General features: G+C 43.0%; 1 protein-coding gene across 2 annotated transcripts; it reads right to left on the reverse strand.

Annotated features, from left to right (window-relative positions):
- Window positions 1–271: 271 nt before the first annotated feature.
- LOC128456488 (follistatin-related protein 1) lies at window positions 272–22,800 on the reverse strand. Of its 2 annotated transcripts, XM_053440680.1 has the most exons (11): window positions 22,611–22,793; window positions 22,468–22,524; window positions 8,628–8,729; window positions 8,227–8,356; window positions 6,668–6,700; window positions 6,164–6,294; window positions 4,903–5,021; window positions 4,392–4,504; window positions 3,253–3,363; window positions 3,028–3,122; window positions 272–1,570 (listed from the first exon to the last, which is right to left on the reverse strand). In XM_053440680.1, exons 1-11 carry the CDS (start codon window positions 22,767–22,769, stop codon window positions 1,529–1,531), a joined length of 1,092 nt encoding a protein of 363 aa, XP_053296655.1. In that variant the 5' UTR covers window positions 22,770–22,793; the 3' UTR covers window positions 272–1,528. The 2 variants fall into 2 exon arrangements, with proteins under 2 accessions (XP_053296655.1, XP_053296657.1); XM_053440682.1 differs by lacking the exons at window positions 272–1,570; window positions 3,028–3,122 and having other exon boundaries at window positions 3,239–3,363; window positions 22,611–22,800.
- Window positions 22,801–25,657: the final 2,857 nt, after the last annotated feature.

The following is a 25,657-nucleotide window of genomic DNA, read 5'->3' on the forward strand; positions in this document are numbered from 1 at the left end:
AGAGATTATAAAGTTGGGAACATAAGTAAGTCATTATGAGCTTCTTAGTATTTGTCGAGGTAACCTTAAATTGGTGTAATAATAGTAATAGGTTTATGTCAGGTATGTGCAGAATTTTTTTTTGGGGGGGGGGGGTATTAGAGAGTATTTTGTAATATACTCTCTAGTTCAGATTCAGACATTCTAAATCAGACATATTAAGGAGTAATTCCTCATTCTTTACTCTGTATTTAAAATGTTGGTCAGATAAAATCACCCACGCACAAAGCAGTTTTGTAGTGTATGGGCTTTATTGGCATACATACATGTTCCTTACAGTCTCTGCACTTTTGGTGAAATACAGAGTTTAGCTAGAACCAGGTAATGCAACTTTCACACAGTTGATGGAGTCACAAAGCACTAGGTTAATGCTAAACGTCAGTAAAGCGCACTCGCTCTGCCATGTGGCCATAAGAGCCCCTGTGCAGGCAAAGAGAGACCTATACTGTCTGCAGGTCTAAGGCACTGATTTTTATTGTCAACCCTCCCAATTCAGATACAGGATTTTAACAAATAATTTTTTTTAACAAAACCAAACTTCTCTCAGCATCACACCTTATCAGCACACACTCATCACACACGTTCACACACACACACGCACACACACACACACACACACACACAAGCACTTTATATGCACCAAAAAATGATGCGTCTAAGCTACTTAAGTTTACAGTGAGGCTAGTCCTGCTGTTAGAGTGGATTTGAAAGCACAGGTATATTGTTGTTGCTGGGTCCAGAGTAATGTTTTACCTGGAGAGTTTTGTACATCATTCAAACATGTCATCAAGACTTTGGTTTCAGTTTTCATCGTGCTATATTCAGATCATGTCTCTGTTTTTTGCAGTAAAATCATCACCTAAGCACTAAGATATAAACAGAGTTCAGGCTTGTGATAAACTAAAGCCTAGGGAAGCAAGAGAGAAAAAAAAAGAAGTGCAATGGTCAAGTAGTGGCTGACTGTGGCAGTTCTACATGGCTGCAAAATCAAAAACACTAGTAGCTATACCCTCATATCTATTCCAGCTCCTACAACCAAACTCCTGACCATTAAACCTAAAAATGCTGCACCAGGTCTGCAGAAGTCAGTCTTAAGCTCTGCATTCTCAACAGGTGGATTCTCATAGTTCCTCAACACTGTAAGCCTTCTCAAACAACGACTCCCACTTTCCAGAAACGACTCAATAGTTTGTTTCAGAATTACTGTAAAAATATAAAGGATTGTGGTAAAAAAATTGCCCCGGGGCTAGTGTGGGGGCAAAGTAATACAATCAAACAAGACAGTACTGAACACAAGGGGAATCCTAGGATACTCTTTGATAGCCCCTGAATCTAACAGACAACATCACAAACACTTGCACAATGTAAAAATGTATAATTGACAAAGCAGAGCAAAAAAAGTCAGCTTAATACTGACACACGGCCACAAGGTAAATCAAGTATGAAAGAAGGTCGATGGCGTGCATCCTCTCCTTCACAGCGCCCTTGTTTAGGCCTCCTTTGTGCTGCTCTTCATCTTCTCCACGGTTTCCTGTATTTTCAATAACAACAAACATGGACTCAAACATTTGATATATATATATATATATATCACATCATTTAAATAGTGTATAAACAATAATGTGAGAACAGATTTGCATAAGCACCTTCCAGCTTTTTGGATGTTTTAAGTTTATCTGAAGTACACATATGATATACAGTTGGGTAGGTATGTAGGTATGAAGGTAGGTCAGAAAAAAGGTAGGTCAGAGATAAGAATTAGATAAGTAGATGGGAAGGTATCTATCTGGGATATTTTATTGATCCTAAACTGAAAAATTCCTGTGTTACAGCAGCAATGTATCACTGAAGTCGTATCCTTTAAAAGCAGCAAAGGTCCCCATGAGAGAATCTAGCATTAATCTGGTCACACTGTAACCCACAGAGCTGCATTCGCATAAAGTGTCATTATATTCCGGCCTTCTGGAGAACATACATGACCTTGCTGACCCAACCATGGCTTCCAGCCAAAGCCTGTCATGCTCTCATACCATCATGTGAGCACACAAACACACACACACACAGGCTTCTCACACATTTAGATGTTGTACAGGTTTTAGAACTAGGCCATAAAGCAAGAGTGGTTCTAGAACTCTATTCTTTATTCTAAATTGGCGGAGGTTCTTTAATAGTATTCAATATCTACACCCATTGTTCTTTGTCTGGGGAGGTTCTAGAAATTCAGAAGAGGCAGTGGTGATTGTGCCGTTCTAGCTGTTGGACATTAGCCATTGTTTGCCCAGAGAGACTAAACTATTCCTGATAGCACTATGGTTCTGACAGTCTGGAGAGGTTCTAGACTAATTTGTGTGGTCAACTACTGCATCACAAAGGGAAATTGGTTCTATCCGATGTCCGGAGATGTTCCTGTAATTTCCCAGAAGGGCTGTGAGTAAGAACGCACATGTCCAACTCAAATGCTCCACACATTTTTTCCAGCTAACCCCCTGTCAAATGGACTTACAAAAATGTACGAGTGAGTCCATGTGATAATACAGAAGTAAAATGTCTAAAGAATACAATAATAATCGTGTTCATTTGCTTGTTTTATCTACCCTCTATTTCATATTCATTGGCCTTTCATAGTTGTATTGATTTCATTTAGAAAACATTTGTGTATTTCACAACTTTTGATTTGTTGTTCGCCTTTTGTGCCAAGAGCCGTAAACCCTACTCACTCAGATTGTCACATAAAAATTTACAACTACCAATTACTATGTGAATTATATTGTGCTGGCTTGGCAGTTTGATTCAAATTCTATATCCAGAAACAGTTTAGACACACAGGCCATGTCAGTATTATTTGATAGATCTGGAATCCTATCAGCAGTGGGTAATGATGGAGCTTCACACTTTGCCCAGAGCATCTGTCCTTTAATGTGCAGACAGTCTGAGATATTTGCAATTAATATGATTCACTAAATTATTGTTTTTATTGCAAAAACAGACCTGGTGCTTGTTGAGCTCAGCCACACGGAGGTTCCACTCCTCCTCAGTCATCTCTGCCCCGGTATCTGTGGAATCATCCAGAGCCGCCATTTTGTCTGCAGAGGTGATAAAACAATAAGAAGAGATAGAATGAGACGGTCAAATGGGATCATTTAACTTGTGAGTCGATTAAAAACATTCAAATGAATAAATGGTGTAAAAATGATCTACACTACTTTGACTCACCAGTGCAGGTCATGGCAGTGCACACCCAGTTGCCGCATGCACAAACACAGCGGTTACACTCCACCTGGGTCTCTGCTCCGTCCTCGTATGTCTCATCCTCCAACGCGCATTCTGCAGAAAGACATGTGAGGAGCTGCTCAAGACCACAGATAAGAGACTGTAGCAGAGGGAACATTTCAACTGTGTCACTTAAATTATTTCAACCATGACCCAGAGATGTCAGCATTTAAAAATGCTTCATCATTAATCCAGAAGCTTAATTTTGAAGTCATATGCCTTGTTTGCTGACTAGTTTTGACTTACTAGTAAAAAGACAGCATATCTGGCAACCCACATGATAATCATCTGTGTTGGAGAGCCTGTGAGTGTGTGTGTGTGTGTGTGTTGGTAATAAGCTTCCTTAGTGCAAATATTTCCGATTGAGGACAGCTTGACCCATTGAAGACAAAAAAACGTGCCTCAAATTGGAAAACAAGCTGAAATATTGGTGGTTAAAGTTAGGTTATGTTTAAGGTTATTTTTAAGGGTTAAGCTAAGGGTGTTAGGCAAGTAGTTATTATGGTTATGGTTAGAGTAGGGGAAAGTTTTCAGGAAATTAATATAACGTCCCACAATGTCATTCATCAAGTGAAGCTTTTTGGTTCAGTGACCTAAAGTGAATCTTTTCTACTCATGGCTTATTTGTGCTGCCTCAACGTATGAAAACAGATTTGTCTGTTTCAAACAATGTAACCGCCACTGTCCACGTATAATCCGTCCTTTTCGAAGGCATGGTTTTCAAGCAATACATCCACAAACATGTCGACCACAGAGAAGGTTTTGATTGGTCTTAAGTAAGAGGCCAAAGCCAGAAAAAGGTTAGGTGACATCGTAAAGAAGCCTGTAGTTTCTAACTAGGTCACTAAGCCTCCTCTTTAAAGGTTCAGCCATTGTTTAAATTCCTTCCTCATGTCTTTCGGTCGACTTACTTGAACTATTAGCTCCTTCTGTTTTCATAATGTATGAATCTATGGTCAAGGACTAAAGAGAAGAGACTGAGGCTAATTTCCACAGCTCACTGGATGTCTAACCCTGTCAGACCTGCATCCTTATAATATATCTAACTTTATGTCAAAGTATAGTTGTCCCTTTGAGCTCACTCTTCTCTGGTGGATTGAAGCCAGGTTTCAGGCAGTTGAGGAACTCGTCAAAGCTCAGTTTCCAGTCTGCGTTCTCATCCGAGAGCTCGATGAGGGCGTCAACACACAGGCTCCTGTGAATCACACACACACAAAAACAGAATAAATATCAGCTGCTCCATACACTGAGAACAAGATCCAGAAGAAATGAGTATTCTCTGAAAATACTCATTGGTTTAGAGTGTTTTATTCTTCAGAGCACAGGTGCTTGTGGCGGAGTTGGCTCCCACAGGAGGCCTTCAGTAATGTTGGCACTGGACTGGAAAGGGTTCAGTGACACACTGTGTGAGCTCAAAATAGCAGCTCAGGAAAAAAGATACGGGTCTGTCTGTACAAACATAACCACAGAAGAAAATGTTCCCATGGTCTGTGGCACTGATGAAACAAACTAGAATCCAAACAGTAGTTATCCCCCTCCACCCTCCACCCTTCACCCTTCACACACACACTCATGTAAGCAAGCAGACCCGACCTGAGCAGCTTGTTGCTCTCCTGGTCGGCGTAGGACTGCATCTCCACGACCGACTCGTTGTGCTGGATGAACTTGAGGAGCTCTGAGGAGTCCAGCTGAGAATCACCGTTGTCGTAGGACTGCAGAGACATGGACAGACACAAGGGAGGCACAGTCAAAGTCTCTGTAGAGTATGAAGAAAAAGGCTAAAATGTCACAATGAAATTCTCTACTGTCTGAAGCAAATATTACACAATCAGGGAGCCACACTTTACTTTATCAACATGTGTCATGTGCACATGCGTGATAGACATTTTTAATCGAAAGAATTCATTAGTGATACTAGGTCCAGGAAATAATGCCCTGCTGGGATCGCATTATTTCCTATACAGTGTGGAGATATCTACTACGCATATGCTCGTAGAAGATGGACTTTCCGCCATCTTGTCTGCAGGCAGGTCCCTCTCAGGCCAAACAGAATGAATCACTATGTGTGGCTGCAGAGGGCGCTGTTGTTCAGATATCTTATTCACATACGTGTATGCAATCTTTTTACATACACACAAAAGGTGATATTCAACTGCAGAAAGTGGAATTATTTGTAAACAATGAAATGCTCAAAATATTAGTGGCCCTTATTTGTCTTATTTGAGTGTCCGTCCCTTCTGTAGAGGTTGAGACTGCGTGGATGGAAACAGTATTATTCTGGGTGTGTGAAGCACCTCAGACCACCATGAGTAATATCCAGTGTTCAGTCAGTTCAGTGAGTGGGACCAGGAAGTCAGAGCTCCAGTCAAGACACATATGTTTTTCTCTATGTGGAAACCACCTAAACGCAATGGAAATGGAGCCCAAAAGTTTAAATAGTGTTGCATTAAATACCAAAATAAATGCTTTTACACATCCTCACCCCCCCCCCCCCCTTCTCTCTGGAGCTCTAACAAGAATAGGTCATTTTATGTCTGCTGAGCCTCTCATCTGATTGGCTGAAGAGTACAATCTACTCTTCTGCTTTTATGTCACTCATGTCTGCCCACAGTGTGGCTGGGGTCCTCCTCTACAGGTCAGAGATCCTCATTAAACTCAATACAAACTTATTGGCTGATTCAAAGGTCTGTCCTATGAAAAATTTGACACAATCTGAGCTGTAAGGGGTCATAGTGGCTGGTGGAGGCCTGCATGGATAAACATATCAAGGTATTTGGTGAAAAGGATGATGCCCGTGTTCATTAACCGGGGTCCATTAGACTTCTCTGCACCCCAGCAGAGAAACGATACCCACCTTGAAGTATCTTTGCAGGATGTTGGAGAAGTTGGATCCTTTGACAAACCAGCCATCGGGGACAACCTCAGTCTGCAGCCACTGGATCACGCGACCCCGCAGTTCATTGCGGTCGGCGGCGTAGCACACCACTGCAGGGCGGGGACAATTCAATACGTCAATGGCATTAATAATCATCCAAGGATCAAAAGGATCCAATCTAACTTGCAGGCTATGTCAAGGCTGACCCCTGTCCCTGTGTGACTACGTCAGTATGAGAATTGTTCTTTCCATCAGATCATAAACTACAGTTATGTCACACACGTAACAGCCACATCTTAATACATAAGACCAGACATTAACCCCGAAATCCTGAATTCAAACTAGAAAGTAATTCAATTTTTTTAATTTTTTTATTTTACTAAATACACTTGAAAACCTCCAAACATAATTTCACATTTCTATATGGTACATGCAACCTATGCAAGCAAGCACACACTCACACATGCCCTCACACACACTCACCTGGGCTGGCAGCTGCCTGCTCTCTTTTCCTCTCTAAAAGGGATTTAAAAACAGAGAAATCAATCAATCAAACAGTTTTGCATTTGTTTTCCTTTTCTTCCACAGCTCAGATCAATGTTCATGCCAGCGTGGACAAAAACAGTGACATCATCGTCATGTGAGAGCAGCGAAAGTTAAGTCAAGATAGGAGTGTAATATTAGATATATAATAGATAGGGTCAAGGCCCGGAGTGTGAACTTGATGGCAAAGTGATTCATGGTTGTGGCTTTATAAGGCTCTCTATGAACCCGCTCACCTCACATATCAGTGCTGTGTATATGGGCTCGTTCAGAGATCAGCTCAGTTCCCTGTATTCACTTATCAGCATTTTTGTCTGGTGGGGCAAACGTAAAGAGGAGCAAACTGTCTCTATGTTTCTCTACATCGCACATTTTGCAAATCAGAGTTCAAGGAGAATGTGAGATTCTCAGTGTCATGGGGTAATAAAGATTTGAGCTCGTTTTTCATATCGGGCCAATGCTGAAATAAACGAGTAATAACAAAGTTACAGTGAAATATTCCGACCCTGCATTTAACAGATGATACGTCAATGCACATCTGAGGACAAACTTTATGTATTTTCTCTATTCTTCAATATTACTACTATTATATTTTACTATTTTATTACAATAAAAGTATGAATTGTATCTGTGTTAATTGTATGAATTCTAATTGTTTTTCTAAAAGTACTTTTCTTGACATTCTACATTGTATCATTACTACATATAAGATAATCTTTTTAAACTATTTATTAAATAATAATTTAACCACAATTGTTTCTATTTATAAAAATCTTATACCTGTACACCAATGTATCATTGTATTGGTCATGTTCCAAAATGTGTGTGTCCTACAAGATGGAGTTTCTGAACTTTTTATATTTTCTGACATCTCTCTACTCTATTCTGATTAACTTTGAAAAATGCCATGAATATAAAATGTGTTATTATTATTAGGGGTAGTGATGCACTGATATGAGATCTGGTATTGTTGTCCATACTTACCTTTTCATGTTGGACCAGTTTCCCCGGCATTAAGAATGAATTGTTTCCAATACCAGTAAAATATTTCAATATTTTATTGCAGGCAACTGATTTAAATGAGCAAGATCCGTATAAACCTATACAATGTCAGCTGTGTCTGTGTGGCTGAATCACACAATTTCAGTAATGTCTCAGAATCAGAATATAAAAGACATAGACATAAAAGAAATAACAACTTCAAAGTCATGTAAAAGGCCTTGCACCCTGTCCAGGTGCAAGTACCCCAGACTATCAAAACACTATATTACCCTTGATAAGAACAACTTTTTAATTATTGACGAAATATTATTATGGTCCTAATTTTCCACTTGGAAGGGCAATCTGAACTTGGAAACAACAGGTGATAATATTATTATCAAGGCCAAGCTTTTTCCATGACAACAGGGCAAAAATAAGCTGTTGCGGTACATTGTGTGACACTATTGGACGTTGTGGTGGAACGGTTCAGTCGACAGTATTATCTTGTGTTCTCTTACCTTGGCAGTGTCCGTCATGGGCCACCTGGATTTTCAGGCCGGTCAGACAGGCGTCTCTGTGCAGCTCACAGTGATTCCTGTAGGTCTTAGCATTGCTGCCGCACACTGACCTCTTGTGGGGCTTACAGGTCTGCAGAGTGAGAGGAGAATGTCATCTCATAAAGTCTTTTCAATTTTCTTCTGTTCTTGTTGTCCCCTACTTTCAATGCCCTCCCTAATAATACGTTTAAAAAAAAAAAGAAAAGGTACACAAGGAAGTTCTTTATGTGAAGAAACGAAGTTAACCTGATTTTATTTTCGAGTTTAAGGAGGTATGAACTTCTAAGGCCTAAATTTCCACAAAGAAAACCTGCACAGTATTCCAGTTTAATAGTCACGATACACTAAAGCCATACACTCACCTCTATACACAGACAGCTGGGCTCCCCCTTCTCATTGACAGCACACTCTCTGCCGGCCCCACAGAACACGTTGGCACACACTTTGCTTTTACTCTGCAACTCCTGAGAGAAGAAGAAAAAACAGATTGATGCTTTAAAAAAAAACACTGGTTTTACACACAGGGCTACGCTGTTGAACTAATAACGGATCTGAAAGCACTGAGATGACACCGGCCACGTTTCATAACACATACTAATTACTGATTTGCATACGGTATGGAGAGCAATTTATTTAAAGGACAAAAAACAATTAGTGCATAACTCCTGAAGAATCTAAATAAACTGTAAAGTCTTAAAAAAGTGTAATGGATTTGTCTATTGATATTCTATCAACACACATTAAAAACATGTATAAATAACAGAAATAACTTTCAACTCAAATATATTTGATCTAATCCTCCCAAACTCTGGTACATAGTTCAACATTTTGCATGAACCCGATCCAAATCACTGTTTGACATAGATTCCTTCTCGAGAGCATTCACCTCTAGGGCAAACCTTCAATGACTAATAGCAGTTCCCCACTAGGTGGTGCTACACCATGAATTTCCACTACATCCACCAACGTGTTGAATTCAAATGTCCATAACTTTGGGCTCAGGGTTCTTGCAATTTTTTAACATTCACTCTAAACAAATTCAGAAGGCAGAATATGAACACTTCATAGTTAAAGCTTGAACGCTTCTCTATAATGCAGTATTCATGTTTTGGTATCTCCACTATTTACTGAGATCTCCAGAGACACATTTATGTTTGCCGGTATAGTTGCCATGTCAACCATAGCCAGACTCGGCTCCAACAGTGTCAGCTGACCGTGCTGCACTCAGACAGTAATGGAAACAGTGGAGCTGGTGTCTTGAGTGTTGATTAAGTAAGGTAACGCTGCACATCAAAAAACTGGAAGGTCTGAGGGCTGCTGTACATCTGAACGAGCTTTTTCTAAATTAAAACCTTGAAGATCCTCATTCCTTTTCATTTAAATGTCTAAAGATATCTTGTTTCAGTCCATCTTATCACTCCAATTTCCTCTTGTTGACATTTTAACGCTTCTGTTTCTTTATCCTTCATTTGTTTGCTATTGCAGACCACCGGTGGACTCGCCAAATAAAAAAAAAAAAAGAAGAAGTTCGCTGGAGCTACAAACCGACCAATCACAAGACGCCAAGCGTAGCTCCAAGAGAGGTTTTACGACCTCACACCTCCTCCTTCTCCGTGACTGCTTGTACATGTGTGACACTTTATTTTTTGTGTAGTTGTGTGTGTGTGTGTGTGCGTGTGTGTGTGATTGTGTGTACAGGGTGCTTCCACATCTGGAGCCTGAGCTGTGTTTTCCTTTGGGCCCATTCCCATACCCCGTGAAATCTTTTCTCCGCCCTATTTTTCCAGACTCCCCTCCTCCTCGTCCTCTCTAAGCTGCGGTTTCCTGTAAGAGCCAGACGAAAAGTTGGCCTTCTGCGTATGACGGCACGTGAGTTGGCCCTAAAGCCCCGGCGCCTGTTTGCGAGCTCCAAGGTCCTGGTATGTGGGTTAAAATGAAGGTGGATCCACGTGTCTTGAGCTCTCGTAAGCCCAGCAGTGATGGAACATAACTAGATGGATACAGGGGAGGGGTGGTGGTCACATGCGAGCATCAGAGTACAGCAATTTTAACCCTGAAGTGGTGAGACGAAAGGGATTGTAGGTTTCTGCTCTATGCAGGCGCATACACACACACACACTCCCACATACACATTTGCACTCAAGAGTTGAGGTCATGGAAAATCTTCAAAGCGATCCCTGTGGCCTTGAGCATGTTGGACAATCCAGTTTGTTAGACACAGATGGGCGAGAGAGAGAGAAGCCTGTTGAAACCTGTAGAAACCTCAGATGAGAAGATGAATAATGGATGGACTCCTCTCATGAATCTGGTATAAATGAAGAGCGCCGTCTGTCTGTCTCTCTTCGACTACAGGCAGCAGAGCAACCCTGACATTTAGCTAACGACCACAGAAGCACAGGGCCCTTTTTTTTCTGATCAAGTGGATTGTTGCTATGATGAGAACATGCGCCTGCTCTGGTGGCAAGATATAAGATGTGTCAGTCAAATGCCACCGGGTACCATAATTAGAACACAGGAGAGTGTGTTGTTCAGATTTGATGACTGACACAGTGACGTGGAAGACGTCAGACAAAGTGAAACAAACAGCTCTCGAGATGTCAGAGTGGTCCGTCCACCTTATGAGATCATAAATCATTTTCTGTGTTAAGCCTGGAGCCCTTGTTGTTGCTATGAACAGCAGAAATTCACCATTACATGCACCATCATAGAACATTTACTTTTGATCATGATGCAGGATGTGGCATTCACATACAGGCAATATAGCGACAGCTCTTCATAAATTCCCATTTATATATGAATGTGACATTATCCATGTTTCTGATTATCCGTATTATAGACGGCATATACAGATGGATGACATGACTGCGCCCAAAAAGTGAAGCCTAACCCCCCACTGATGGCTGGCTGCAGTATGGGTTATAAACCCTGTCTCTTACATGTTAGTAGATGGGACATGAACTTAACTGAAAACTAAAAAAGTCAATCTATCAGTTTTAATATCCAATATGTAAATCCTCTCAAGTAAGTAATGTAGAATCTAATTGTTTAAACCTCAAACACATAACCAGGAATCTCTAGAATTCCTCCAGAACTGAGATGGTGCAGGGCATGTTAACACACTTATCAACCCAATCACCGACAGAACAGTCGTTAGGGAAAAAGTACAAACTCATCACAAACAAAAACAAACACACCCCGCTTTGTGCGCGTCCTACTTTAAAGACATCAATTTTACATCGCGGCCAACAAATGCCTGCCTCATTTACCTCCTCTCCATTTAAAAACGATTACAGAAGCCAGAGCTCTGATAAGTGACTGGCGAATCGTACCAGATTAAACAGAGCCTTTCAAACCAATGCTGCCTCCAGCATATTACTGACTGCATATATATATATATATATATATATATATATATATATACACACACACACACACACACATTCGTCACACATCCTTTTCCTTTGCCATTTTCCCAGTTCCACTCCTTATTTGTCAGGAGGTTGAAGAAGATTAACACATTTAAGTTATGTCTCTCACGACTCTCGGAGCTCCATTTTTCATCTTTCTACCTCTGAGTGGAGCCTCACACCTCACGTCTATGTGTGCTTTAAATTTCTGTTGTGCTGTAATTCTCACCATCTTGTCATCTTATTCCCTGTGCCATGCCCTTTTATGGCTGCAAGACGGGTGCCAGTGAACCGAGACCAGACAAATGAGGAAAAAATAAGATGAGCAGAGGAGGAAGAATAAGAGAAGGAAGAAAGAGGCTTTGAGGACAGAATGACTGTTAACTGAGGAACAGGTAGATGGTGGAGAAAGAAGAGGAGAGGCGATGTGCGCTCCGATTTTAATTTATCTCCTGTCACATGTTGAATGGCTCCACACTGAGGCAGACGTGAAATTAAAGGGCAATGTATTGGCCTCAATTAAAAAGCGTCTTTTATTTTCCACTGCTGATGAGAACACATACAGTCGGGCAGCACTGGGGCTAAATCTGCATTTACAACACCTTTGAACAGCTTCCTGAACATCATCCTGCACGTCTGTGTCCTCACACAGACACACACACACACACACACACACACACTGTGTCTACAGCTACTAGGGCCAAAATTGTCTGGCTTCAGACAGCTGATGTCTGGGCCAAGATTCTATTTTCCTTTCATCGTACACTGTTTTTCTTTTATCAAACAAAACACAAACAGTGATACTTTTTTACAAGGTGTTTTTAGGTCTAGGCGTCATTTTGGATAAAATCTCCATAAGCAGCTATCTACTTATGAATGCTAATAAATGTAAAAGCCGAGAGCCGATGTGTTCAGCATTTTCTTGCACTCTCCATGGACAGTTACCTGCAGGCAACCATCGGCTGCTAAACTGTGATTGGTCAGGCTAGAAGCAGAAAGCAGAAGTCTTACTGCCCCAAGATCTTGTCCCTGTCTGCAGATTCTGCATCTTCACATAGAGAAGATACGTTTTACCTCATCAGGACTGTGCTTTGGTCCCCATGAGGTCTACACACATTTCAGTGTTTATGCTCGAAAAGATCTTAAAGAGGAAACAAAAACGAGTACACACACACACATACGCACAGCTCGACTAATGGAGCTTATCCGCTGATAAGTGCATGTTTTGCGTGTCGTATGTGTGTTTGAGTGCATCTTAACGATGCTCCATCGATCTAACACACCAATCAATGACTCTGCTGTGGGTGTCACCTTATGGCCACTGTGGATCGGTTCCCACAATGCACTCTGCCCATCATTAGCACAGGAGGCATTGATCAACACGCTGCCATGGATGTAACGACAACAAGCAGCATAGAGGAAATTGCTTGAAAAAAAAAGAAGAATAAGTTCATTATTCTGTGAATGAATAATGGGATAACATGAATTTCTATAGCAATCAACATGACTAATCAGTTTAATTAGAGTACCTGACATAATAAGCTTCATTTAATGCAATCCACTACAAGAAGCCTGCAGCAAATCCTTCACATATCGAGCTTTTCTTCACACTGTTGGAGAGGTGTTGATGCAGCTTATTGTGGAGGCTCTATACTTTCCTGCTGTTGTCGAAACCGTTCTGCATTTCTAAAAGGTCAAAGGTCGATCAGATTGAACTGCATTGACATCTATATTACACAGTTTCTGTGACTGAATGTGACTGAATGTCATGTGATCAATTTCATAAAGATAGGATTCATAGGTTTTTGTGTAGATGAAGTGAGAAGGCTCGCTGTTTTCCTTCCCCTCAGGTACAGTGAGTCTGGCGTGTGTGTTTTCATGAATAAAATATTGTGATATTTGACAACTTGAAATATAATATATCCCAGGAGGGGGGAAGGAGATGGACGATGATATTACAATTCATTCGAGTTGCCAGTGCACATTCACTGTTTGTTCTACCCAAGAAAAAACAGCTCTGACTACTTTTTCTCAAACCTGCTCCTCCCTTGAATTTGTCACAGCAAAAGAACATAAATCTGAATAATAAATGACAATCAGAGTGAAGGCAGTTGATGGTAATTTAATTTTGTATGAAAAATAATGAGATGAATGCAGAGTATGGACAGAGGGCTCCATCCGTTTTCGTATACGCAACCAACGTTTAGCATAAATGAGCCTTTAGACACAGCCAGATTAAAATCTTAACCGCTGTCTGTAGCTGAGATGCTCGCTGTGGTTTCATGTCTACTTTACAGACACGAGAGAGGTATTCAACACACGTCAATTGTGAGAACCATCACAAGCAGAGCAACACTGATGTTTGCCGTTGTAAAACAACAGTGACGCTAGTTTCACAACCGCAGCTGCGACCTTCAGACTGACAGATGGACGGACAAATGCATGCACACACAGCAAGTCTTCTTCACCCTCGCAGCCTCAAGGTGTCAGTCCCCTGTGTTTTACATGCATGTTTTAATGACAGCGAGCTGAAACACTGGAGACAGAGCAAGAGACAGAATCGGGAGAATGAGAAGGTGGTGAGGAAGGGGAGGGGGGATGTACATTCCTGAGCTGTGTGCGCCTCAGCTGGGGTCCAACAGAGTTCGCCTTGAGCCAAAATGTCCTCAGTATCTAGGCCACAGAGTCGCCCCTGCTCTCCCCCCCTTCTCTTGCAATTCCCTCTTTACCCCTGTGTTGTCTCTGCAGCTCTCGTTCGTCCGGTGGAATCATTAGGTGGACACAGGAGGAAGGAGGACAGGGAGGGCAGCCCGTCTCCTTCACCTCCCTCTCCCTCTAACCAGGCCTTAAACCCCAGTTTTCCTCTGCAAAGGAGTTTGGGTGAGCTCATGGCTAAATTGGCAGCACAGGGGAGAAACTTCACAGCATGTCATCGGCTGCAGTTTTGAGTCATAGACAGAAAAGCTGTAGCGTTTAGCCTCAATAATTCAAGTTCCTTCCATTCTCAAACTCTCTAGTCTTCTTTTCTTGTCATCTCTAAAGTTGTTCGACTGTATCTTCATACATATCAAATCGGGTTCAGCCTCATCTCGTCTGTACTCGACAGCCTCTGGAGATCAGACGTACAGTAAAGCAAGAAGCGCACAGTCAACCCACAAAAATAACACAATCCGGTGACATGCTTCCTTTTGAGCCGAAACGCCTTGTTAGTGTTTTGTGGCTTCATACGACAGGGAGTTGATAGTGGAACTGGCAGGATGTGTCCTTGGAATAATAAGGCCAAAGGCAGACTAATTTGAGTGTGTTAGAAAGATATGAGCGCTTTGCGGCCGCTCGACGGGTGGTCTCAAACACTCTCTGTGGGGACAGGACTGAGATTAGATGTGCAGAAACAAAAGGGGCCGTGCATGGGTAACGACCGCTCTACACCGACCTCCCTGTTTTTCTTCCCCCTGTGTCTTAGTCAATGTGAAAGGAATGCACCAGCAGACGGGATGATGTCACCCCAAGTCTGCAGCCCCTTGCTCTACACCCACCGGCCTCCGAAGAGAGCTGAAATGTACCAACTGCGCCCTGAAAGAAGTGAGACAACAAAGCGGGGAATAACCTCCAGAAAAACATGGGGAAAAGATAAACAAAGGACACGAGGAGAGACGGAGAGGGAACAGAGAAAGTAAGAGAGAGAGAGAAAGAGACGAAAGAAAAGCAGGAAATAAGTCATGGTCTGAGCACAGCCACATCTGTTAGCAGTTAAAACGTCACCAGAGAACATAAAACGCTATGAACACAGCACCACCCCCCGGCCTGCCCTCCCTTGTTTGCCCTGTTGTCACACTGCAGAGACCAATCTGTCCCCTGTCCCCCACCACTTGACCCACGTCAATCCCATGGCAGATTTGTCCCACCATCCCCTCATAAAGTGCAGATCTTGTCAGATTTTCTCTCCGCCTCTCTTCTTTGTAACCCTATGAATTTGACATCGACCCTAAATTTTCCGCCTACTTTCTCTCTCGCTCTCTGTCCACTTTTCTCTCCAACCCCTGCTCCATTCTGGGCATTCCTCCACTGCCAGAGAGGAAAGGAGGGAGGAAGAGGAGGAAGGAGGGAGTGAGGAGGGAGTGAGGAGGGAGGGTCTGTGCTCGGCTCAGGCCAGGGGAATGAGTAGATTCCTTGCCCTCGTCTCTGTTCCCTCTTTTGAGGCCAGTATCGGGGCTAAAGGCTGGAGCATGTTTGTAGAAGGAAATTAAGCGATTTACAGGCTATAGGATGGGTTCCAGCCAAATTTAAAAACTGTTTAAGTACGAGCATGCAACTTTCCACCACCCTGATCTTGTCAGATACGATGGGTTACTGTGGAGGTGATGGGACACAAACCAGGTCTGATAAACTCCAACTAGACATAACTGTTCCTCACAGTTCACAGGGAAACAGTTTGAAACTAAAATGGCAGATCTCATACCTCCACCAAGGCTCAACAATCACCGTAAGCCAGATCAGGCTGCACCAAACTGCACACACTTAAAATCAGGCCCTAAACAGGCTTGATTTTATTCAGCAAGATTCCAGCTTCAAAGAGTAGTTGATTAATCAGTAATCTACTTTTCTAAACTAACTATCGCCTGACAATTAAATACTGAAATATTTCCATGGGAGGGTTCTCCAGCTCAATGTGTTGATCAGATTAAACAGATTCATGTTTCCATGACGACTCCTGCTTAACATGTTTTTCGCAGTTGAACTCACAAATAAACCTGATGACCTGCACAATCCTTTACAAGTCTTTTACACAGGACACAGGTAAAAGACACAACGTCCCACACATATGTCTGCAATGCTTTTTATAGGGAAGACACAGACTCACTGAAGACTGGAAAAACGTAGCCTGCTCTGATTAATCCGGATTTCTGAAGCACATAGATGTTACAGTCAGACTTTGGTGTTAACTCTATGAATGCATGGAACCAACCCGCCTTGTGTCAACAGGATATAGTGATGGTGTTGTGGGTGTAATGGTTTGTAGAAGGTTTGCACAATTTTTGGCACATTCTTAATACCACATCATTGTTTTAGAGGCTACAGCCTATTTGAGTAAAGCTGCTGACCATGTGAAAGGCTTTACGGACTCAATTTGCCATCTTCTAATGGCTTCTTCCAGGATGATAATGCTCCGAAGCCTACGGTCACAGAGTGGTATCATGGAAACTCAGTGAGTTCAGTGGACTTCACTGGCTCCACAGTCAAAACAGAACATTTGGGATGTTGTAAAAAATGAGATTGCCAGAATGAATGTGCATCTGACAAATGTGCAGAAATGATGGGATGCCGCGTCGCCATGTAGCAGAATCTCAAACAGATTGCCACAGATATCAGGATCAGGATTGCCTCCCAAATAAAACGTCTGTTTCCACAAAGTCTGGGTATCAGAATCAATATTGGGAAAGGAACATTGGTGTGACCCACACGTTGTGCAGTTTAGCAAAACATCTCTTGCAGTTTAACTTGAAAAATAGTTGATGATTATTTTTCTGTCCTAATCAGCTTATAGTTTTAGTTCTAAAGGAAGACAGGCTGAACAGAACGAACATTTCTGAAACACTCACAAATTGAATCAGCAGATCAAAAGAAGCCAAGTTGTTTTAATTCTGTAATAGAGATCTGTAAGCCGCCTTCAAGCTGCAGTAGCTGTCGAGGTGTCTGCTCTGTGGTACAAGGATTTTTATAACGACGGCCAAGGAGTGCAATTGTCACCAGTTAGTCACTCATCCTACCGTGACCTCCTGCTCACAAAGCGCAGTGCATTTCACATGCAGGACCTGCTCTCAAGGTGCATCCTCGACCCAGTGTGATCTCTGGTGGACGTGAATGGGCAGCATAAACTTTCTTTGTCAGTTAACCTTATCAGAAAACTCTGTGATGCATGTAGGTCGCTTTGACTGAAGTAAATGGACCCATTCTTGGATTTCAAACTATTTTTTCTCACACGTCGCACTAATGACGGTGATTCATTGCCCCCGACAAATAGAAAGGAGGAGAACAATGGGAAATTGTCTCGGTTTATAACCTGCATTCACTACTTATCTCTAGCAAAAATGTCTGCACAGTGGTTTCTGGATATACTCCAGAGTTTGTCTTTCACTGTTTCGGGTTAGACCCGTTCATGACAACATAACAATCTCCAAAGCGTTCAGGTGCCATCAGTTCTATATGTTTGGCACCTCTTCTTCATTCTCAAAGGTCTGGATTCTTTTTTTTCAGCTTTACGCTCATCGCGTCACCTCATCGATATCCTCCGAATAATCTCCTGCTGTATTATCATGTGGGCTCACTCAGACATTCTCTTTTTTACTTTGTGGCTGGCAGGAGATACTCCAGAGCCTCTGACATAGACATTTGTATTCTCACACACAGTCACTGCAGATGGCTTTTTCCGAGATTAACCGGAGTTGAGTGCACGTAAAAAAGCAGATTCTGACTCCTCTTTGGTTTGACGAGGGATCTCATTAAAAACCAGGCCGTCCAGATGTTTTTCAACTCCCAAACCTCCAGTGGTGCATGTTGGTATGTTACATATATTAATTATCTCTTACTCACAAACCCTCGGAGTAGAGTTTAGCACTCCTGTTTGTCATTTGTGTGTGCGTGTTAATTTGTGTGTGGTGCCTTCAAGTGCAGGGTGCCCGTAATGATACGATACCGGCACAGCTGCTGAGCTAAATGAGGACTCCTTTTAAGACAAGCCAGGAGTGAGGAGAACACACTGCAGGGACATGAAACACAGTCCACCCCCACCTTCTTTCTCTAGCGCCCTCACTGCACAGCCAAGTCTTACCTAAACCCCACTCCCCCCGGCCGCAACTGCACGACTGTGGCTCCATTTCCTCTCTGTTTTACATCACTCTATCTCGCCAGCGAGACCACGCTCTGTGCGCAGAACCCATGACTGGATGTTGAGCTTCAGTAATTAGAGCAGGCTGATATAGACAGAGGACACAGCGCCCCCCGCCCCCTTTCCACCCGCTTCAAGCTCATGTTCCCTCCACCTGGGCGGATATTTTTAGCCCACCTTGAGTGAGAGAGGAACTGTTGTCAACATGGCGACACGTTGGGTTGTGGCTGTGACTCAATCAGAGCCTGTTACAAATCTGTGGCCTCAATGAGAGAGCATCGTCTTCCTCTAGCCAGCTGGTCTCCTTTATCTTCAGAACTCTCTCGCTTTCGATGTCTGCGTTCCTCAAGCTCCAGAGCTGCTGGCGATAACTAATTTAACCCAAGTGTCATTCCACCCTGTCCAACCGATGAAGCAGGGTGACACAATAAACACTGCAGGCCACGCAAACAGAAGTAAACACCATTCTCTCTGTTTGTATATGCATTTGTGTGTGTGCGTGTGTGTGCGTGTGTGCATGTCCTCTGAGGCCGCAAACTCTTACGACTTTACTGTGCCTGCGTCTCGACCTCCTCTGCATATCAAACAAAGTGCAAAACATCCAGATTTTTATTCACAAGATGCTTATCTAGTTGCCAGCCTGCGCGCACCAAGTTCTCCCACATAGTCTTGACCCCGGCAGACCCCTGCCACACTACATCTCCGGGTTGCTTATCTTCAAGAGCTGCAATTTCTCGCCTCAGGAAGCACACAGGCATTCTCCTTCATAATAAATCAGGAGATTTTAATAGCCTACCTACACCCATTGCGGAAAATAAAAACAGCCTCATCGGATCCACTACTGCGAGGGGCTTTGCTCCGACTTGTTGACCTCCTTTAGACAGCTCACTGGTATGCCAGTTCAGGCCCTGCCCACGGCCGGTCAACAGACCATATATTATCAGGGTAATTACCTTTGGAGAAAAGATGCCTTTCTAATACCTCCCCATTAACTTCCCGGCTACACTCAGCTGACTCTGGCTCTGTGCTCCGCATTCACCGAGCCATACCTCGCAGATCACGGCCATGAATCTAATAAAGATTCAAACAAAAGGACATTGTGCAGCTACAAAAAGGTAGGGACAGAGGTTTAGGCTCAGCTGAGGGGGGGGGGGGGGGGCTATCATGTCATAATGGCTGTTGAGGCAGTTGAGACGCTAACAGCCATGTGTGTGTAGCTGTAAAGACAAAGTGAGTGTTTAGAAGATTCTATCCTCTAATTAGTCAACAGCAAATCTGGACAAAAATGAAAGGAAGTGAGTTGGCTGTTTATTTTCTGCCTCCTTGACTGTCAACAGGTCAACAGACGAGTCAACACAAAGCCAGGTGTTCAACAGCTGTGTCTGGTGAGGTTAAGAACGTCAAACACTACCGGCTGTCTTTCTCTCTCTTAAAGGGAGGGTTTGACACTTTGGACACGTACGCCGAGACCACCAAACCAAAGACGATGGTAGTGGTCGTGTCATGGTGCCTCATATAGCAACAGAGCTGCAATTAGACACGATGAGAAAGTTTTGAGTATTTTTTAACACGTGCGCCTTTAGCTGTTCGGTTGAGTTGAAGCCTGATACTTTAGCATCACACGTCTCTAGCTTACAGGCGTATGAGTCGTGGGATAGGTTTGCCTGAGAGGGATCGTTTCTCTCTCTGATGGAGGGCAGAATTTGTCAGAGGCTTTGAAATGGGACGGACTAATTGTGCCGCAGTGACGCAATCTTATTGACCCATGGCCGCTGAATCGAAACACAGCTCTTCCCCTTTCCAGACTTTATGCTCAGCAGAGCTAAGTGGCTACTGGTTCTAACTTTAGAATTGGTCTTGAGAGTGGTACCCATCTCATCCGAGCGTCATGAACCAAAATAAAACTGCAAATTCCTCAACATGTCAAACTATTCCTGAACTGAAACTTTATTGATTCTCTGTTTTATATTTCCAATCCTTCCCTGCATGCCACAACAGCAGCTAATCCAACAGCACATCCTCTCAGTGTTTACCCAGAGGTTGGACCACTTAGTGATGCAGTGCGAGACCCTTACGCTGAGTATTCTCTCAACCCTTGAGCACACAGGCAAACACACATGTTGACTCTGAGTGACCACCCAAACATGTTTGTGTTTGTCCGCCATTAGAGCAACTGCCAGTTGCCGAGGCGTTTTTTTTTGCTGAACCACGCGGCAACATTGACAACCAGGGCCGGGCAAAGCTCAGGGCGAGCAGGGCCTGTGTGATATACACAAACACCCGCCCTCCCAGTCTCTCTCTTCTTTTCACAGCTGTCTGTCACTCCTGTGTCACTCTTGCCTTCTTGTGTCGCCTTTTGCTGAGCTGTTAACTTCACAACTCCAAAAAAAGACAAATCTAGAAGGGCTCTATGAGAGTACGTACTACAGCCAAGACCCACCAGTCCCCACACACTCATAAATATCAGTATTCAAAGCATGTTTGAACTTATTCATCAGGATCCACGAATTAGTCTCTCTCAACGAAAATGTTGAATAATGAAAAATCTGAAAAAAAAAAAAAGATCATGGATTTGCCCCCTGATCAGAATCCACACATTTACTTTAAATGGATGCTTCCCTGACACATAACACACCCTTCCATCAAGTTTCATGCAAACAATCTGCTGCTGTTTGCTTCACCCCATAACTAAAAAACGAATTAAAAATAAACTAAACAACCGGTGACAATATCACGGTCACTGACACTGACTCCAAAACTAGTATTATGTGTAACATTAGAGCATACACCATCTACCAGCTGCTCACATTATATATATTATAATGTAGGTTTTTTTGTTTTATGCACGAAACACCAAAGCAAATTCCTTGTATGTTAATTTTCATGTTTGTGTGTGTTTCTGTGTGTGTGTGTGTGTGTGTGTGTGTGTGTGTGTGTGTGTGTGTGTGTGTGTGTAGGGGTGGTTGTGGGTGTGTTTCCGTGTGTGTGTGTGGGTGTGTATGTGGGTGTGGGTGTGTGTGTGAGTGTGTGGGTGTGTCTGTATGTGTGTGTGTTTGTGTGTGTGGGTGTGGGTGTGGGTGTGTGTGTGTGTGGGTGTGTGTTTGTGTGTGTGGGTGTGGGTGTGGGTGTGAGTGTGGGTGAGTTGTCCAGTAGAATGCAAAAAGTGATTTGTTTCAGCTCCCAGACAACAACAACCACCACATGCCTTTCCAGTGCATCATAGGTCTGGTTAAACAATATCAATAATTAGCCCAATGAGAGAGAGAGAGAGAGAGAGAGAGAGAGAGAGAGAGAGAGAGAGAGAGAGCAGTGAGAGAGCATAATTGATGTGCTTCAGAATTATGATTAATGGGTGTTGGTCAGTCTCTGCTCATAAAGAAGAGTTTAAAACCACAACCTTCACTCAGGAGCCAAAATCTCTTTTCAGACTGAAAATAAACGATAGTGTGACATTTACGCGTGATAACTAGCAACATCGTGTGCCGTGAAACCTTGTTATCATGATATAATTGTCGATGGTATCGTGGAATGTTTATCTTAGAAATGAGAGCGGTGTCCCCGTTGGAAGAAAACTCTCCCACTGGCAATTAAGTAGAAGTGTGAGCTCGACTGTCTCCATAATGAGGCTCATCATCGGGTACATCGCCGACATTAATGCCATAATTGGTTCTCCTAAAGAAGATAAATGCCACAACAGGCTGACTCAGTCCTGGAGGGGAGGGGGGGATTTCCCCACAGCACCGTCAGTTAATGGACTGACTGATTCCAGATGTGTTCTGGAGCCGGGTCGTCTTTGAGAATAGGAAGAAACCCGCTGTGTTGTTCAAGTAACTCCAGACGCCACTGAGTCAGGAGACAGTTGGTGGTTAATGAAGAAAATGTCTTTTGAAGAATTGAGGCCAAACTTACCTCGGCGCTGCAGAGCGCGAGGGAGAGCAGGAGGAGCGCGGCGACACTTCGCAACATCTGGACAGAAATAGGAGAAAGTGACGTTTAGTGAAGAGGAAAAGAACCTCCGCTTCTCCGAGGGAGAAAAACTTCTTCCTCGTTACCGTGTGTGTTTGAGGGGCTGCTCCGCTCGGAGGGGGATGTGCAGGACGGGAGCTGGTCTCTGGTCTGGGCGCTCGGTCGGGACAGGGTCGAAGCAGGAGCCTCCGAGATTTTCGAGAAATTTGAGGAGCGCTGAGGAATTCGTGTCGGTCCATCAGCATCTCCCTCCTCCTCCTCTTCCTCCTCCTCCTCCTCCTCCTCCTCCTACTCTCTGCAGCCAATCAAAACTCCTGGGATCCCGAGAGGACGTTTACTCAGCAGAGGAGGGGGAGGGGCCAGGGAAAGTGTGTGTGTGTGTGTGTGTGTGTGTGTGTGTGTGTGTGTGTGTGTGTGTGTGAGTGTGTGTGTGTGTCTGTGTCTGTGTAACAGTCAACGGTGTGGAATCAAAGTCCCTAATATTAAAAAGAATTCATTTAGCAACAGATTTTGCCTTACGTTCAGGTTTACAGTTAAAATCACAGATGGCCAAGTTGGTTTGAGAACAACTTTTATGTCTAAGCATATGTTGACTTTTGTCCAATAGGCGTCAAAAGAACATTTGATGTTGTGGTATTTTCTATTTCTAAAGATGCTTTTATTCATGTGGCCTACCTATTTAAAAAATATTTTAAAGGTATTTGTTTTCAAATATACTTTTCAGCTTTTGATTATTATTGATCACGTACTCACATGGTTATTGCTGTTTTGAGTTTGTACCCTTATGGTTTTATGCACTTATTGGATATTGCTTTGGATAAAAGCATCAGCCAAATGATATATAATGTAATGTGCCAACAGTATATCCTTCCGTACACTTTTCTGCTTTGGTAAAGTATGTTTTAGTTTTTCAGTCACAATAAGATGTGATGTAAGTATAGTTTATAGTGTAAATACCAAAAAAAAGCTCCAGGAGGCTTAGATTTGTGATGTGTACCGAGGATATTTATCCATGTGAAATCCTATTTCAGCTGGACATCACACATTGTTCAAGCTACATTATACAATGTCCCTTTCTCTCTGTGCCCTTCAATCAGACCAACGGGTTAGGGTTAGTTTATTCACAAAGGCCGTGTGTAGAAAGACCTTTCCCCCCCGTGTGCTGAAAGATTAATGTTAAAGGGTTCCTAGGATTTCTGTATTTCAGGGTTACAAACCACCACTGGTGTGCGTGCCCCAGCAGCGGTAATTAAAGAGTGGTTAAGCGGGACGTTCTGAGGCATCGAACACCGTAGCACACTGAATTTTGAATAGAAAGAATGGAATAAATGAATTTTTTCCCCTCTGCAAGCCATCAATTATAAATAGCTCCATCCCCTCTGAGGAAGAATACCTGTTAAAATAGACGCTGTGATTATTCAACACCCTCGGGCTCTTTGTCATGTGTTGTTTGTTTTTTTATTTCAGAGTCCGTGTGCCTGTGTGTGTGTTTTTCTGGTGTTTCTCATTCTTCCTGCAGATATCTCGAATAACGATCGACAAAAAAGGGGAAAGAGCGGAGCTTTAGGTATGAAAAAGTTTATTTTATGCTCTTAAAGTGGCTCTGTGCATATTACTGTGCATGGAAATGTTTTAATCCATTGTCTCACTTGACCTTTGTTTGCCTCCCTGGTTTGCTGGCACACAGGAAGCTGTGTGAAATAGAGGAAAAGTTTTTATTTTTATTTCTCTGCTTGCCCTTGGGGGCTACAAAACAATTATTCAACTGTGAAGCTAACCTGGAATACTAATGCAGAGATGACCTTCACTCAGCATGTTGGAGCGACGACCGACCTAAACCTAACTTTCTGGGTTAAATGTTAGAACTTGTTGGCAGCCAGTCTGGACTCATACAAAACACGACCGTATACATGGACACTTTTGAAAATGCAAAAATATTAACACTGAAAGAGAAGCATCAGTCTCTTTACAGGTCTTGAGGATAACTACTGTGTATATATATATAGGTAGTTATCTGTATTCTGTTGCTCCCGAGGGACCTTTGTGAAACCTGAAAAATTTTGGGTAATGTAGGAAAGACCTAGCCTGAAGTTGTCATACTCACAATTCTAGTCAGAATGTGAGTCTGATACTGATCCATTGGGCTGTGATTATGGGGCGTGTTTCAACCGAACCAGGAAAAAAAAACCTACAACCAATCAGAGCAACGTAGTATGTGACGTATGTTAAGCGACTCATTGTGAGTTATTTACTAAAGGCCGAATATAGTCGGGTTGCACGCACGCACGTATGCACGCAAGACACGCAACACGCCCCTTTCGTGCCCTCTGCGGGCTTGCGTGCGTCCGCCAATTTTTTTAACTACACGACAAAGCGACGCGAGCCTCACGCAGCCGGAAACTAGACTCCGGACGGGATGTAGTAGGCAGACCAATCACAAGCCTTGCGGGCTGCGTGAGGCTCGCGTCGCTTTGTCGTATAGTTAGAAAAATTGGGCGATGCACGTAAGCACGTAAGAAGGCTGAAGGAAGCACCGCGCTGCACCAAGGCTGCCTCGCGCCGTGCAGAGATCGTTTCTTCGTTTTTTATCGCGCCAGGAAACACACTGAAAAATGATTTTAAACGATATTGATGACATATTTTATATGATATAAATTATCAAATATGCATCTCATGATTTGAATTCCCCTTCTGTTGTCCTGGAGTTTTAATTTGACCAATGACATTATTAAATGTCCCCCTCTGCCCATCCACTACAGCCACACTAGCAGTGATAAAGATAAAAAGAGAGAGAGGGGGGCTACGTATTCTCCACATAGGCTTGAGTGGAGAATACGTAATTTACCCTCGACACCCGACATTTAACGGAGCAAACAGCGGAGAAGTTCTTCAACATGGATGACATTAAATTAATAATTGAAGTGGAGAAGTGCAGTGAGTTGTATGATCCTCGGAACATATTGTATAAAGACAACACCAAGAAAGACAAATGTTGGATTGCTGTTGCTTAATGTTGGAGCAAAAGGTAAGTATATGCTTGAATACTACTGGATCAACAGGTCATATTATTAGCGCTGCCCGGCGGTTCAGCTTCGCTTCAGCGTCCGGTGTGAACAGCCAAGCGCCGGCGCGA

This window comes from Pleuronectes platessa, chromosome 14, assembly GCF_947347685.1.
Source record: "Pleuronectes platessa chromosome 14, fPlePla1.1, whole genome shotgun sequence".
NCBI classification, from domain to species: domain Eukaryota; kingdom Metazoa; phylum Chordata; class Actinopteri; order Pleuronectiformes; family Pleuronectidae; genus Pleuronectes; species Pleuronectes platessa.

Excerpts from the sequence above, each read along its gene's own strand:
- LOC128456488 (XM_053440680.1), bottom strand. The coding sequence starts at position 22,769 with ATGCTGATGGACCGACACGAATTCCTCAGCGCTCCTCAAATTTCTCGA. Across the intron at positions 3,123-3,252 it reads CACTGCCATGACCTGCACTG|ACAAAATGGCGGCTCTGGAT; the intron begins GTGAGTCAAAGT and ends TCACCTCTGCAG. Across the intron at positions 1,571-3,027 it reads CTGAGCTCAACAAGCACCAG|GAAACCGTGGAGAAGATGAA; the intron begins GTCTGTTTTTGC and ends TTGAAAATACAG.